The sequence below is a fragment of the Mesoplodon mirus genome (genome assembly GCF_964341445.2).
Source record: "Mesoplodon mirus genome assembly, chromosome: 6".
In the NCBI taxonomy this organism is placed as follows: Eukaryota; Metazoa; Chordata; class Mammalia; order Artiodactyla; family Ziphiidae; genus Mesoplodon; species Mesoplodon mirus.
In genome coordinates this window covers 81,813,767-81,828,862 of record NC_138982.1, presented here as the reverse complement: position 1 = coordinate 81,828,862, position 15,096 = coordinate 81,813,767, and the positions used below count along the sequence as shown (strand labels likewise).

General features: G+C 42.1%; 1 protein-coding gene across 1 annotated transcript in view; it reads left to right on the top strand.

Annotated features, from left to right (window-relative positions):
• Positions 1 to 15,096, top strand: part of ARHGAP31 (Rho GTPase activating protein 31) — a 113,839-nt gene that overhangs the window by 71,083 nt on the left and 27,660 nt on the right. Inside the window, exons 4-6 of the mRNA XM_082625703.1 lie at positions 8,384 to 8,466; positions 9,658 to 9,765; positions 11,020 to 11,162. Coding sequence (XP_082481829.1) covers positions 8,384 to 8,466; positions 9,658 to 9,765; positions 11,020 to 11,162 — 334 coding nt within the window. The remainder of the gene's footprint in view (positions 1 to 8,383; positions 8,467 to 9,657; positions 9,766 to 11,019; positions 11,163 to 15,096) is intronic.

Here is a 15,096-nt window from a genome sequence, read left to right as displayed (position 1 = left end):
AAACAAAAGTGGGCATAAATGTTGACCACTTGAAAAGCCAACATAAACCAGCTGAGGGGACTCTTAAAGATCTAAGAGGGGGCTTCCCTGGTGGTGCAGTGGTTGAGAGTCCGCCTGCCGATGGGGCGGACACGGGTTCGTGCCCCGGTCCAGGAAGATTCCACATGCCGCGGAGCGGCTGGGCCCGTGAGTCATGGCCACTGGGCCTGCTGGTCCGGAGCCTGTGCTCCACAATGGGAGAGGCCACAACAGTGAGAGGCCCGCGTACCACAAAAAAAAAAAAAAAAAAAAAAAAAAAGATCTGAGAGGACCTTGAGATCTAGGGCAGAAGGCAAATGAGCCTCCACTCTGCATGGCTAAGTCATTAATAACGGCAGCCTTTGACCCTCCCACTACAGAGGAGTCTTTCCCAGAAACCAGGAGGAAAGGTTGTAGGTCTCATGTGTCTGTCAGATTATCATCATCATCATGATATATAATACTCAATAAGAATAATCATCCTCAATAAAAGACAATTTGGAAAATGGGGGAAAGTAGAAAGGAACCCTTGGTCTCTCTTCTTAAAGACCAGAGACAACTACGATTAACACAGGGTTATTTCCTTCATTCTTTTACTTTTTGCATAGTGTTTTTGTTGTGTTCTGTTTTTCTAAACCAAACTAAATTTTTATTGTAAAAATTAAAGCAATCCAGAAGAATATAAAGGACAAAGTATAAATCACCTGAAATCTCACGTCCTAGGCATATTTTCTATTAACATTTCAGGAGACATCCTTACAGATCTCTCTGTCTTTCTCTCTCTCTCTCTCTGTCTCTCCCGTTCTCTCTCCCAACTTTTGTTCCTCACTACTACATAATGCTGTTTTGGAATGGTGCTAATTCAACAATGTGACCATCTTTCCATGGTAACAAATACAGAGAGGCACTATTTTTACAGAGTATTGTCTCATATACACAATGATTTCTTAAACCAGTTTCCTACTGATGGACATTTAGACTTTTTGTTTCTTTCTTTCTTCTTCTTCTTTTTTTTGGGGCTGCACCATGCAGCATGAGAGATTTTACTTCCCCAACCAGGGATCAAACCCATGCCCCCTGCAGTGGAAGTCTTAACCACTGGACTGCCAGGGAAGTCCCAGGACTTTTTGTTTCTTAACACTTTGCTTTTTATAAACAACATTATAGTGAACATTTTTGTACATATATCTTTATACTTTTGTCTATTTATATCCTTATGAAAAAAATCACAGAAAAAGATTTACTGAGTAAAAAGTGCTTATTTAAAATTTTGTCACATGTTGCCAAATGGTTCTGTAGAGAGACAAGAATGTTCTTTTTCCTGCAGCCTTGCCAACACTGGGTATTTTCAATTTGTTAAACTGTTTGACAATCTCAGTCAACCAAAAATATATCTTACTGTTCTTTTAATTTGTGCATAAGACTTTCTTGTTTGTTTTCTGCATAGTTTTAGTCTTCTTATCACTATACAGTTTCATCCTTGAATAAGACTACAATATCATCACGTTAACTAACTGAATGAGTCTAATTTAACTAAATTTCATTCTATGATAGATGGGGGTAGATAGGAATTCTTGTCTAGAGACTTGAGAAATACAAGTTTCTTCTTAGATCTTGTTTAGAGCTCAGAAGAAAACCCATGCCGATCTCTCCCCACTTGTGTTCCCTGACATTGCTAATCATTCTATCTCCCACAGCGACAAAAAATACCAAAGCAATGTTATTGTCCGCTAGTTGTCAAATCTCAAGAAAACTTAACATTGTATTTAAACATAGTTTAGTGACACTAAGAAATGAAATAAAAATGTTTTGTTGTGACAACTGAGTTCTACATACGTAAGACCTAGTGATGTTAACTATGTGGAAAAATTTATCATCGAGTAGATTGCTTTGATCACAGTGACGAATTATGAAAATACAAGCAGACCTTCTCCAGGGACATGGGAACAGCTCTATCACATTGTCACGCATTCTTACAATGATTTATTTAAACTCACTTGCACAGCTGAAGTAGAATAACATTTCAATGGAATATAACAGAATTAGAAAAATATTAATAGAGTAATAATTATGATATCTGCCACTTATTGAGTGCTTACTATATGATAAGCTTATTAAAAATATTATTTCATTCTATCCTCAAATAACTCTGTGAAATAGGTTTTATTGCCTCTTTTACAGATGAGTAAATTGAGGCTCCGAGTGACTTTTGCCTGGGTTTGTACAGCTAGTAAATGGAAGTAAAGATTTACCATTCTGTCTCAGAACTACCACAATATTTTCAAAATAGATTTAACAGCTCTTAAATAGGCTCAGGCATTAAATAATTTAATATGAAATAAGGAAAACATCCCAAACTGGTGAAGGAACAGTTCAATAAATAATGTTAGGAAAATTGGCTAAGTGTTGGGAAAGGGGAGAAGTCAAGTTACATTCTTACCATTTAGCGAATTTCAGGGTGGAGAAGGGCTTTCTAAGAATAAAAGCAAAGGAAAAAAAAATCACCAAAGACAAATTTAACAAACTAAACTACATATAGATTATTGTTTTCTCTATTTAAAAATACATTAACAGGGCTTCCCTGGTGGTGCAGTGGTTAAGAATCCGCCTGCCAATTCAGGGGACATGGGTTCGAATCCTGGTCCAGGAAGATCCCACATGCCACCCATGTGCAGCAACCAATACCCAACGCAGCCAAAAATAATAAAATAAATAAATTTTAAAATACATTAACAAAATTAAAAGGCAAATGACTATGGAAAACATTTACAATAAAGATGACAGGAGATTAATATTTTTAATTATATAAAACTCCTACCTATCAATAAAAAATAAACAGATAACACCCTGCAAAACAAATGAGCAAAGAACCTCAACAGACAATTCATAGAAGAAATATAATTATTTAAAAAGTATAAGTGGGGAATTCCCTGGCAGTCCAAGGGTTAGGACTCTGCTCTCTCAGTGCCGAGGCCCCAGATTCAATCCCTGGTCGGGGAACTAAGATTCCACAAGCCTCACAGCCAGTAAATTAATTAATTAATTAATTAAAAAAAAACTTTAAAAATATAAATGTATTAGAAAAATATATTTGCATATTAAAGAAACATTTTTTAAATGTTAGTATTTCATGCTGCCTAGCCTGTGGTGACACTGGCTCTTTCATAGTTTTCTATTGCAGGTGTAAATTGGCTGGATGTTGCAGAAAGTCATTTGAAATTACTATCAAGAGTCCTAAAATGCTCATATTTTTTAATACAGTAACTCTGTTCTAGGACTCCATTCTAAGATAATAATCAGATGTGCACACAAATAATTGATTCACAAATATTTCACTGCCATATTACAATAACAAAATGGGGAGTATCTACGCATCTAACACTAAGGAATGGGTTAAATAAATGATAATAAATCTATTGTTTTCAATCCTGTGTAGCTGTGAAAAGTCATATTTCTGAAGACTATTTGCTCTCCACAATATAAAGTTAAATGGAAAAAAGTAGTATAGGCAACTAAATAGGAAATGATGCCAGTTCACATTTGGTGCTGGGGAGCCCAGACAGATTGCTTCTTTTAATGCTTCACATGTGAGTAGGTTAATAGTAGTTATGTCTGGGTGGTGGGATAGCAGGTGCTTTTTATTTCCTTCGAGTACATGTATTAGTTTCATGAGGCTGCTGTAACAAATTACCACAGACTTGGTGGCTTAAACAACAGAAAGTTATTCTCTCACAGTTCCAGAGTGCAGAAGTCTGAAATCAGTTTCACTGAGCTGAAATCAAGGTGTCAGCAGGGCCATGGTCCTTACAGAGACTCGAGGGGAAAACCTGTTCCTTGCCTCCTCCAGCTTCTGGTGGCTACTGGCACGCCTGGGCTTGTGGCTCCATCACTCCCATCTTTGCCTCCATGGTCACACTGCCTTCTCCCGTCTGTGTCAAATCTCCTTCTGCTTCCCTCTTTTAAGGAAACCTGTGATTGGATTTAGGGCCCACCTGGATAATCCACGAGAATCTCCTGATCTCAAAAGCCTTAACTTAATCACACCTGCAAAGACTCTTTTTCCAAATAAGGTAACATTTACAGGTTCTAGAGATTAGGATCTGATATCTTTGGAAGCAACTCTTCAACCTACTACACTACATTTTATTTTTATCAGAAGAAAAGTTCATGTTAGGAAAAATTCAATTTGGGTCAGATTGATTCAGCTAAAATTGTTACACCCAAGATAGAGAAAAGTTGCTGATTCGGGAATTTTAGAGAAGGCAGTTTAGAGAGGTATTAAATTTTATATTGAAATTACGTCTTTGTGTATCAGTCTCCTTCATTAAACTGTAAGCTTCCTGAGGACAAAAACTGTATTTATTTTATTCATTATTGTGCTTCCTTTCCCTGCTCTCCAGCTACTGGAGAATGTTGTGACTGTTACCTAGTAAACATTTGCTGGCAGGTTGCTTGACCCACACATGTCATCTGAAGTGTCACTGGGGGTGGACCACTGGTGTGTGGCATCAGGCAGAGGCTGACTGGCTGTGAGCTCAACATAGCTGCCAATGGGGCAGCAGCCAACTGTCCTGGGTTGCCAGGGACTCCCCTACTTTTAACTCTGAAAAGTCCTGTGTCCCAGGAAACTCCTCAGTCTCAGGCAAACTCTGCTGATTGGTCACCCTGCCAGAGCCAAAAGTTGAGGGGAATAATCTCAGCGAACCTGGTACTCCTCACTCAGGAGGTTTGGTTCTCAATGGTACTGTCCTGGAAGTGTGGCCAAAATGGGGCTTTCTGGCATTTTCAAATGCACAGCAAAATACGGACTCATTCACATACTCATTTCATATAACGAATGTCTGTTGAACACCTGCTGTGTATACCAGGCAGGCACAGTTCCAGGTGCTGGGGGTTTAATGATAAGCAAGACAGATAAAATCCTTGCTCTCATGAAACTTACATTTTAATGAAGGAGATAGATGATAAATGAATTTAAAGCATAGCTCTGTAATCTGAACTGTTGATAAGCAATACAAAGCCAGTTAATGCAGGGTACAGGGCAGAGAATGATGGGGACTGCTATTTTTGGTAGGATAATCAAAGGTCTGTCTATGAGATGATATTTAAACAGAGACAAGGATGAAGTGAGGGAACAAATTGTGCAAATATCTAGTGGAAGAGGGTGCCAAGAAGAAACAGCAGGTGCAAAGGCCCTAGTCAAGGACATGCCGAGCTTGCTTGAGGGAATATATGGAGGCCAGCATGGCCCATAGAGGGCAGGCAAGGAGGAAATGATGGGAGACCAGGAATTTGCAGATGGGCCAGGTCATGTAGTAGTGCTTGTTGCCGTGGGTGTGACAAAGACAGGTAGGTATAATGACTGTCTGGAAGAGAACAGTGGTTGTTTCTGGAGACTGAGGGTCTGCAGTTGGAAGGCAGACTAACTTTCTTCTGTGTATTCCTTTGAATGCTTTGCATTTTTAAAATCATGTGTGCATGAATTACTTTTAAACCTAACAGCTTAAAATAATTAAAAATAATAAAGGTGGCTTTATAATCATTTTTAAATAATTAATACAAAATAAAGGGTAAAAACTGAGTTGCGGCTGGGCGCAGCTGGAAGGGACAGCCACGGGTTGTTTGTCCCCCCTGGTGATGGGCCTTCCCCGGGCGGCAGGGGTAGAGGTGGTATTCAGGTAAGCAGAAGAAAGTAGAGCCTGGGCCCCGCCAGAGGGGACTGGAGTCCAGCCTTCACTAGAGTCCTCAAAGGGCAGGAAGCTGGTCTTAGGGATACTGATGGGAAGAGAACAAATAGTCACAGAGTCAGCCTAGATCTTTTAAGGTTTAGCTATTAGCAAGATTGGCTTGGCTAATGTTGAGTGAAATTCTCTTTCAGGCAAAAAATTGGGGTGGGCAAAATTTCAACTCCCTTCCCTCAATTCCGCACTGATGGATTCTGCTCTCCTAATGGGGGAACACAAAGAGATCGAAAAATAGCTTTGCAGTGAGCAGACCCTCTGGGAGAAAAACAAAGATCTAGAGAGCTTCCAAATAGATTGGAGTGCGATGGGGAGAGGCTGTAAGTAGTGAAATGAACACCAGTCCCAAATGGGACCTGCAGGCATCAGGGGCGAACCCGCCCAGCCTCTCAGAACAAAAGTGACTAACATCTTCCTAAAATATTAAAGGAACTTTCCATGAGGGCTATTGAATTGACCTACACCTTTTTTTCCCCAGACACATTTTTAGAAAGTGGGGGGAAGAGGGGGAGGCTTGGGAAGGGGGTGTGTGCAAAGCTTTGCAAAGCTCATCCCAGCTTTGCCGAGAGAGGAAGAGAGGCCTACCTCTCCTCCCCGTTTGCAGGATAGAATGTGGGAGGATCCACACCCGCATTCCTCTGCCCCACCCCCGCTTCCCCTGAGCTCTCTCCCTTCACTTGCTTTATGAGGTTCTCCCTGTCTTGGCAATCAGGGTCTTCTCCACAAATCTGTTTTCTAAATGGCAGCTCCCAAGAAGAGGGCAGAGGTGTCAGGTGTTTACTCCAGGCCGCATGCTTGTCCTCACCCTCTTCATCCTGCAAGGATTTCCACAGAGAACATGCTTATGCCGTCTCTGTTCTCAGGCTTGCAAACCCACCAAGAGATTGAGACACCTGTGATTGTGACCCTCCCAACCCCGAATTTCTCCCCACTTCTGATTAGGAAATGAAATCTAGTTTTCCCACATAGAAATTTTTGATTGCCTTTGAAAATTGTTAGCTTCTGTGAATGCTTTACTTCAATTAAGTAAAAAAGTCAAACAAAAACAACTTGGTGGTCAAAGCTCTGGCATGATGTCCCACTTAGGGAAATGGAGCACGGGTAGTCCAACAGATCGACAGGGAGCGCCTACTGTGTGGCAGGCACGTTCTAGGCACTGGGACTCCTCACATCCCTGCACTTAACAGACCTTACATCTAGCGAGGGAGACAGACAACAAGCAATAAGCCTAATAAATAAGTACATTATATGTATAAGTAATGATGGCAAGTGCGGTGGGAAGAAATGGAGACAAGCGAGGGGGGTTGGATGGTCTGGGTTGGGGGAACGTGTTGGAGTTCTCCTCCAAGTGAGACCAGAACAAACACAGCAAGTGAGCAAACAGAAGGTGCCCCATAAAGTTCATTTCCTTCCACTTTTCTGTGCCCCCAAATTCTCATTACTGAGGGTTTGAACTTTAGCCTTTACATTCAAGCAAGAAATGACAGTGAATGACTGAACAACATAAGAAAACCACACCACAGTTAGGATCTTCAAATTAGAGAATATATTTTCTGATTATACTTTTCATTATATATAAATGCAAAGCAAGCTTCCAGCACTGTGAAGAAATACAAAACTGTGTAAGTCACATATGCCTATGAATTCAGGATCACAAGGATTGAAGTGAGCTTAGGAGCCCCTTTTCAAGTATCTCTTGACCTGAGTGGGATTACATAGTTATTATGCATATGAAAGGACGCAGGGAGCTGTAGCAGAAGATTTGTACATTTTTAATATATGTAAACTATACCTCAGTAAGAAAAAAAAAAAAAAAAGATGTAATTACCATTGACCTTGAACTTAGGTATGGCTCCCATGCTGGCAGTCTTGAGCACTCAGCCACTGCACTGGGAGGAGCCCTTGAGCCTGAGCACAGGCAGGACAGAGTCTCAGGACGGAACACAGAGGACTCTGCCCAGGGACACCTGTGTTGTGCAGGAGCCCCGGGCAGGACTGTGACCACACTGCCTTTACTGAAGCCCCAGCCTCTCCTTGAGGGCCTGGGCTGAGGGGGGAACCAAATACCCACACAGGAAACAACCAGAGAGCAAGTCCGGACAAGGCCACCAGGTCTCAGGGGCAAAGCTCTTATCCTGCTGAGAAGGCACGGCTTCATGTCGTTCCTGCTTCCTGGCATCAACGACAGGCAGCCGGGTCAAGGGATAGTCTCAGGCTAGGTGGGGAGTGGCTGTTTGCACCCAAAAAGATAGCTGGCTGAGTAAACAGGGAGCCAACCTCTCATCTCCGTCTCACTCTGTCTCCCCGTCTCTGTTTCTCTCTCCCAGTGTGAGTCTCTGCCACACGGGACACACCCAAGATTCTACACCTTTTTTACCAGATACCTGCCAAACATCTGAGGATGCACAGAGACCCTGTGTGCCCACATTGTTAGACACCTCCCATCATGAACCCTCAGAGATTTTAGGTGGTTTCTTTTTTCTAGAAAAGCATGCCTTCTGGAAGGACAATCTCTAGGCATGGTTGGGAGGCTGGAGTACCAGAAGCCTAAATAAAACCTGCACACACAGGTGGGTGTCCCCCTTCTCGAGCACTCACTGGACTGCTTCATTTCCTCTCTGCAGGAAGCGGTGTCCCATTGCCCGGAAGAAGGCCAACTGGCCCGAATCCAGAATGTTATCCAGGAGCTCCCCCCATCCCATTACAGGTAAGAATCCTTGGTAAGAGGAATTCACAGCCTCTCAATGTGTTGTAATACCATAGATGCAGGCTAGCATCATAAAAGGGAACAAATTCTGTGGACAGTGGCTTTCCCAGGGCAGGTTGAGGGGAGAGAACAGGTCACTTTTTTTTTTTTTTTTTTTTTTTTTCCGGTACGCGGGCCTCTCCCTGTTGTGGCCTCTCCCATTGCGGAGCTCAGGCTCTGGACGTGCAGGCTCAGCGGCCATGGCTCACGGACCCAGCCGCTCCGCAACATGTGGGATCCTCCTGGACGGGGGCACGAACCCGTGTCCCCTGCATCGGCAGGCGGACTCTCAACCACTGCGCCACCAGGGAAGCCCCAACAGGTCACTTTTACCAGAGTGAGTTGGTGCCTGACCAGAGACATTGGCGGGAAGAGACAGCCCATGTCTAAGTTACTTTCAGAGCACCCCTCAGAGTCCCACAAGAATCATTCTGATCACACAAGCCAGCCTCACAGAGATAGTCTAGGTTCTTACTGAGGTTCATAGCATAACCAAATCTATGGAAACCAAGATGGTTTTTAAACAGGGTTTGACTGTTGCTCTTGAGCGTTTGGCTGACTGATCTCTCTGTATGCTCATCAGTACCATCCCTTCCATCATTTCATCCTTTCATTTCATTCTCACAATTTAGCCCCTAATCCTACCACCTTTCCCATTGCTCCCTAAGCCTACCCAGCTTTTACCAGGGGGGCAGGTTTTGATGTGGTATGAGGGCTTCCCAGCAATAACAGATGTTATTCATCCATCAAATGAGCTCCCTAACAAGTGCCAGGGTACCTGTAGTTGCGAGAATTACAATAAAAGCTGAGATGGGGCCCAGTTTCAACACAGTATGAGGCAATGCTGCCCTGGGTGAAAGGAGGCACAGGCTCCAAGTGATGTGAGTCCCCTGTTCTGTCTCTGGCTGGTGCTCCAAGGGCCTCAGCTGACTTCTGTCAAACCCACCTCTTCCCCACCCACAGCCAGTATTCCTGAGGCTAAGAAAATTGCTTCCATCTATCTTGATATCTTCCTGATAGTCCTCCAAAATTCATGAGATAGAAATATTTTAGAGTCTCTTAAACTCAAACTTTAGAAATTATCTCCAGATTCAGGCTTCACACAGGCTCCAAAGTTTCTTACTTTGCTTTTTAAAAAATGAACCGTTACAGGACCTTGGAATACCTGATTCGACACCTGGCCCACATCGCCTCCTTCAGCAGCAAGACAAACATGCATGCCAGGAACCTGGCCCTGGTGTGGGCTCCAAACCTCCTCAGGTAACCACCACCCCTCACCTCACTACCCCAGTGAGCTCAAAGCAGCCCCCAATTCAAACAAAGATTGGACTCTTCAAAACCGAAGCCCCTTGTAGACAAACCTTTGGCTAAGTGGTTGTCGCACGTGGGAATTAAAGGTGATTTATTTATTTATTTATTTATTTATTTATTTAAAATAAATTTATTTTATTTTTGGCCGCACTGGTCTTCGTTGCTGCGTGCGGGCTTTCTCTAGTTGCAGCGAGCAGGGGCTACTCTTCGTTGCGGTGCACAGGCTTCTCATTGCAGTGTTTTCTCTTGTTGCAGAGCACAGGCTCTAGCTGCATGGATTTCAGTAGTTGTGGCACGCGGGCTCAGTAGTTGTGGCTCGCGGGCTCTAGAGCGCAGGCTCAGTAGTTGTGGCACAGGGGCTTAGTTGCTCTGCGGCATGTGGGATCTTCCCGGACCAGGGCTCGAACCCACGTCCCCTACGTTGGCAGGCGGATTCTTAACCACTGTGCCACCAGGGAAGCCCAAATGTGATTTTTAATAGCCTTTGCCTGCTAACCATGGAAACTCTGGAACCCAGAAGTATCTTCTGGCTATTGCCAGGATGTGGCCAATGTTATGGGTCTGTATGTTATAATTTCCTGAAAAGGCCTTTCTGGGTCTTTGGGGCTTCCTTTGCTTTTGTTGGTTTTGGTGGGGTCCTAGCTGGCTATAACCTGAATCAACTGCTTCATATGACTTCATAAATGATGACCTGCCCTTAGAACAATTGTGTGGAGGTGGAAGAAGATCCTATGAAGAAAACAATCAATTCCTATATATTCACTAATATAGTGTTTACAGTTTTTTTTTTTTTTTGCGGTACACGGGCCTCTCGCTGTTGTGGCCTCTCCCGCTGTGGAGCACAGGCTCCGGACGCGCAGGCTCAGCAGCCATGTCTCACGGGCCCAGCCGCTCCGCAGCATGTGGGATCTTCCCAGACCGGGGCACGAAACCGTGTCCCCTGCATCGGCAGGCGGACTCTCAACCACTGAGCCACCAGGGAAGCCCTACAGTTTTGCAATGTGTAATACCTGGTAACTGTTTCGAATTTGTTCAGTTTGTTTGGAGAGTCCCTTTAATTGATCTTAAATAGTTAAAGTAATACAAATTAACAAACTATACATTTAGGAACTGGGGGCTTGTACAAAAGGCCCACTGGCTCCCCCTTATGCTTCATGGGGTAGGGCAGACTCATTCACTGAATGTGTTTCTTCCACGGTTCAGGTCCAGAGAAATTGAAGCCACTGGTTGCAATGGAGATGCAGCCTTCCTTGCAGTCCGGGTCCAGCAGGTGGTGATTGAATTCATACTGAATCATGTGGATCAAATCTTTAACAACGGTGCACCCGGGTCTCTGGAGAACGATGGTAATGGCTCCTTCTGGCATACACCCTACCAATCACCGTTCTTTGCCTTAGGCATGGGGCCCAAGAATAGGTTAGAGTGGGCTGGGATCTAGCTCTCAGTGTCAACTGTGTGTGTGTGCTGACTACACTGCGTGTGTGTGGGGATCGTGCATACATACATGTGTGCCTGTGCAACAAAAGTGTGGTATGTGTACGTGTAGCTCTAGCAGCATGTTTCTGATCAGTTGCATACATGGCCTATCCCATGAGTGTGGTGTGGTGAACTGGAATACCTTCTGTTGCTTTTAGTGAGTTCTTAAACTCTTCCAATTATTAGCTAGAGACACTGGCAACATTCCTCTGACTATTCGATTTCATCTTCACTTTCAGTATGATATTTCAGAAGTCCTAAGTGAATGAATTAAGAGGCATCCTATTCATACTCAAATATATATTCAGAATGCCTTCTCTTTGAAAGCATTTTTTAAAAATAATTGAACTATAATTGATTTACAATATTGTGTTAGTTTCAGGTGTACAGCAAAGAGTGTGTATGTGTATGTATGTGTGTGTATATATATATATATATATATATATATATATATATATATGAACCTATATTCTTTTTTTGGTTCTTTTCCATTATAGTTTATTACAACATATTGAATATAGTTCCCTGTGCCATACAGTAAATCCTTGTTGTTTATTTTACATACGGTAGTGTGTATCTGTTAATCCCATACTCCCAATTTATCCCTCCTTTCCTTCCCCTTTGGTAACCATAAGTTTGTTTTCTGTGTCTGTGAGTCTTTCTGTTTTGTAAATAAGTTCATCTGTACTATTTTTTAGATTCCACATATAAGTGGTATCATATGATATTTGTCTTTTTCTCAAGCATTTCTTGAGTGCTTACTTTGTTCTGCCCTGCATGAGGCACTAGGCATACAGCAATGAGTGTGTGGGCACATGTATGCAGAGACTAGCTAGCATTGAAACCCACTATATACAAGAAAAATATAGCTATTTCATGCTGGATGTGATGAGATGCAAGATATGATGTTTCAGTCCTGTAGTCTCATAATAACATAAGTAACCCTAGGAATGCACTGGTATTGGTTTATGCTGACTGAACTCATATGAGCCTAATTTGTAAAAATCAAAAATCCAGCTGATCAATAAGCCTGGTAACTACCATTTGTGTGAGGGTGATTTTCCAGCATTAGCATATGTCACATAACTGGGAGGGCTTATTGAAACACAGATTACTGGATCTCATCCCCAGAATTTCTGATTCAGCATGTCTGGAGTGCTGTCGAAAATCTGTGTTTCTAACAAGTTTCCAGGTGATGGAGCTGCTGCTGGTCAGGGCCCACACTTGGAGAACCAGTGGTGTATGAGAGCTGTATCTGCAAAATATTTGTATTAGCTGATCAAGGCATTCTTTTCTACTTTGGCTAATATACTTGGGAAAATCAAGTATAACCATCAAAGTAATCAATTGCAATTAATATCAATTTTTGATTTCTGGTGTAATTGTTCCCACCCCCATCCTGTCCTCCATGTGGTTTATGATCTTCTTTTAAAATTCACATACCATAAAATTCACCACTTTAATCATTTTAAAGTGTACAATTCAGTGGTTTTTAGTGTATTCACAGAATTGTGCAACCATCACCAGTATCTAATTCCAGAACATTTTCATCACTCCAAAAAGAAACCCCACACCCATTAAGCAGTCACTCCACATTTTGTCTTCCCACCAGACTCTGGCAACCATTAATCTACTTTCTGTTTCTGTGGATTTTGCCTCTTCTGCATATTTCATATAAGTGGAATCACACAATATGTGGTCTTTTGTGACTGATTTCTTTCACTTAGCATATGTTCTCATGTATCGGTATTTCTGTTTTTTATGGCCGAATGATATTCTGTTGTATGGCTATACCACGTTTTATTTATACATTCATCAGTTGATGGACATATGGGTTGTTTCTACTTTTTGGTTATTATGATGCTGCTGTGAAGTCATGTACAAGTTTTCGTGTGAACATATGTTTTCAATTCTCTTGGCTATATACTTAGGAGTGGCTGACGTTTCTTTTATCTTTATTTTAACTCGCACATTACGGATGTATTTTTTATTGTAAGCTATATAAATCCTTTTTGAAAGTAAAGGAGAAATAATATGCTTTCATTCATTCATCCTTTTGAGTCAACCAGTAATTTATTGGGGACTTATTCTGTGCCGGGAACCATGGCAGGTGCTCCACATATATCATCTCGTGGTCTTATCACAACAACCATCATAAAGTTATCAACCCTCTTTTATACGTGAAGAACCAGAGAACCAGAAAAGCTTAGTGTCTGGTAGGACTGAACACTGAACCTAAATCTTCCAGCCTGCGCTCTTTCCTTACCTTGTGCTGACTCTGAGAGGAAAAAATAGTTAAACAGATAAATAAACCATTGCGGAGAATTAATGACTCTTGGGAAATGTTCTTCTTGACAGCAGATTCCATTCATGACTGTTAGTGTTAAGGATGTTTCTAATTCCAACCTGGAAGTGCCTGTTCTTTTTATGACCATTGCCTTAATCAGCTTTTGTCCTGCATATTGAAATCCAATTTCCTCTTGAGCCTTTAACTCTTGATTGCCTCCAATAATTATTATTCAGTGCATTTCATTTAAGTGTTCTTGTTATGAATTCTTATTGACTTTGGTACCATACTTAATGTTTACACAAAATGGAATAAGTCATACACTCTGGAATTTGAGATTTAGAAATAGGTTTCTATGTCAAATTAGAAAGATTTTAGAAGTCATAGAATCCAACACCTTTAATTGATAGATGAGAGCAATGAGGCCAGAGAGATTGTGATATGCCAAGGTTTATTAAAACATAAATATGTAGTATCGGGCACCTCCTATGTGCCAGACACTGTTCCAGACACTGGGGACAGTGTCCAAAACGGCAAAGCCGCTGCCGTGCATAGAGCTATAGTCTGGTTGCAAAGACAAACAATAAATAAGTTTACAGATAAATACATTATCACTTCAAAGACGATAAATGCCAGGAAGAAAGTACAGCAGGATAATGCGACGGTCAATGACTTGGGGGTATAATTTTGGTACAGAGTGGACATGGCCTCCGAGGAAGTGATCTTTGAACTGAGACTTGAATGACAAAAGAAACCAGTCATGTGAGGATCTGGGGGATGAACGTTCCAAACACAGAGAACAGGGAGTGTAAAAGCTCTGAGGTGGAAAGGAGCTCATCGCGTGGCAGAAAGTCAGCCAGTGTAGCTACAGAAATGCAGTCTCCAAAGTGGGGTGCCCCACCCAGGGGACACCAAAGACCAAAGTACCAAAGTATGGGTGTTGGAAGAAACTATTAGAATTCTTTTCCATTGGTTTTATTGTATACTTTGTAATTCTATGATGTTGTATGTTTTCTATTACACATAAAACAAATACAGTGGTATATATGTATAATTTACAACTATATATATGTGTATACAATGGGAGTATACATTGAAAAAATTTCACTGTATATTTTTATAGACCACTGTGTCAGTGGGCAAAGAGGAGAGAGGGAAAGCAGATGGAAGGTCCTGGTCGGTCATACTAAGAGTCTGGTTTGTCCTCTGTGCTGGGGAAAGCACTGGAGGTGTTTGAGCAGGGCGTGTGGGATCTGAGCATCTGGGTCGCTGTGTGGAGCAGAGACTGAAAGGCTAGAAGCAGGGAGACCAGTTAAGGAGCTATGGCAGAAGTCAGGAGGGAAATCATGGTGGACTGGACTACATCTTCCTCAACCTACGTCCCAATAAACGTATCTTCAATAAGTTGAAGATATCATTAAGTCGAAAATGCATTGAATACATCTACCCTACTGAACATCATAGCTTAGCCTAGCCTACCTTAAACGTGCTCAGAACTCTTGCGCCTGCCTACAGTT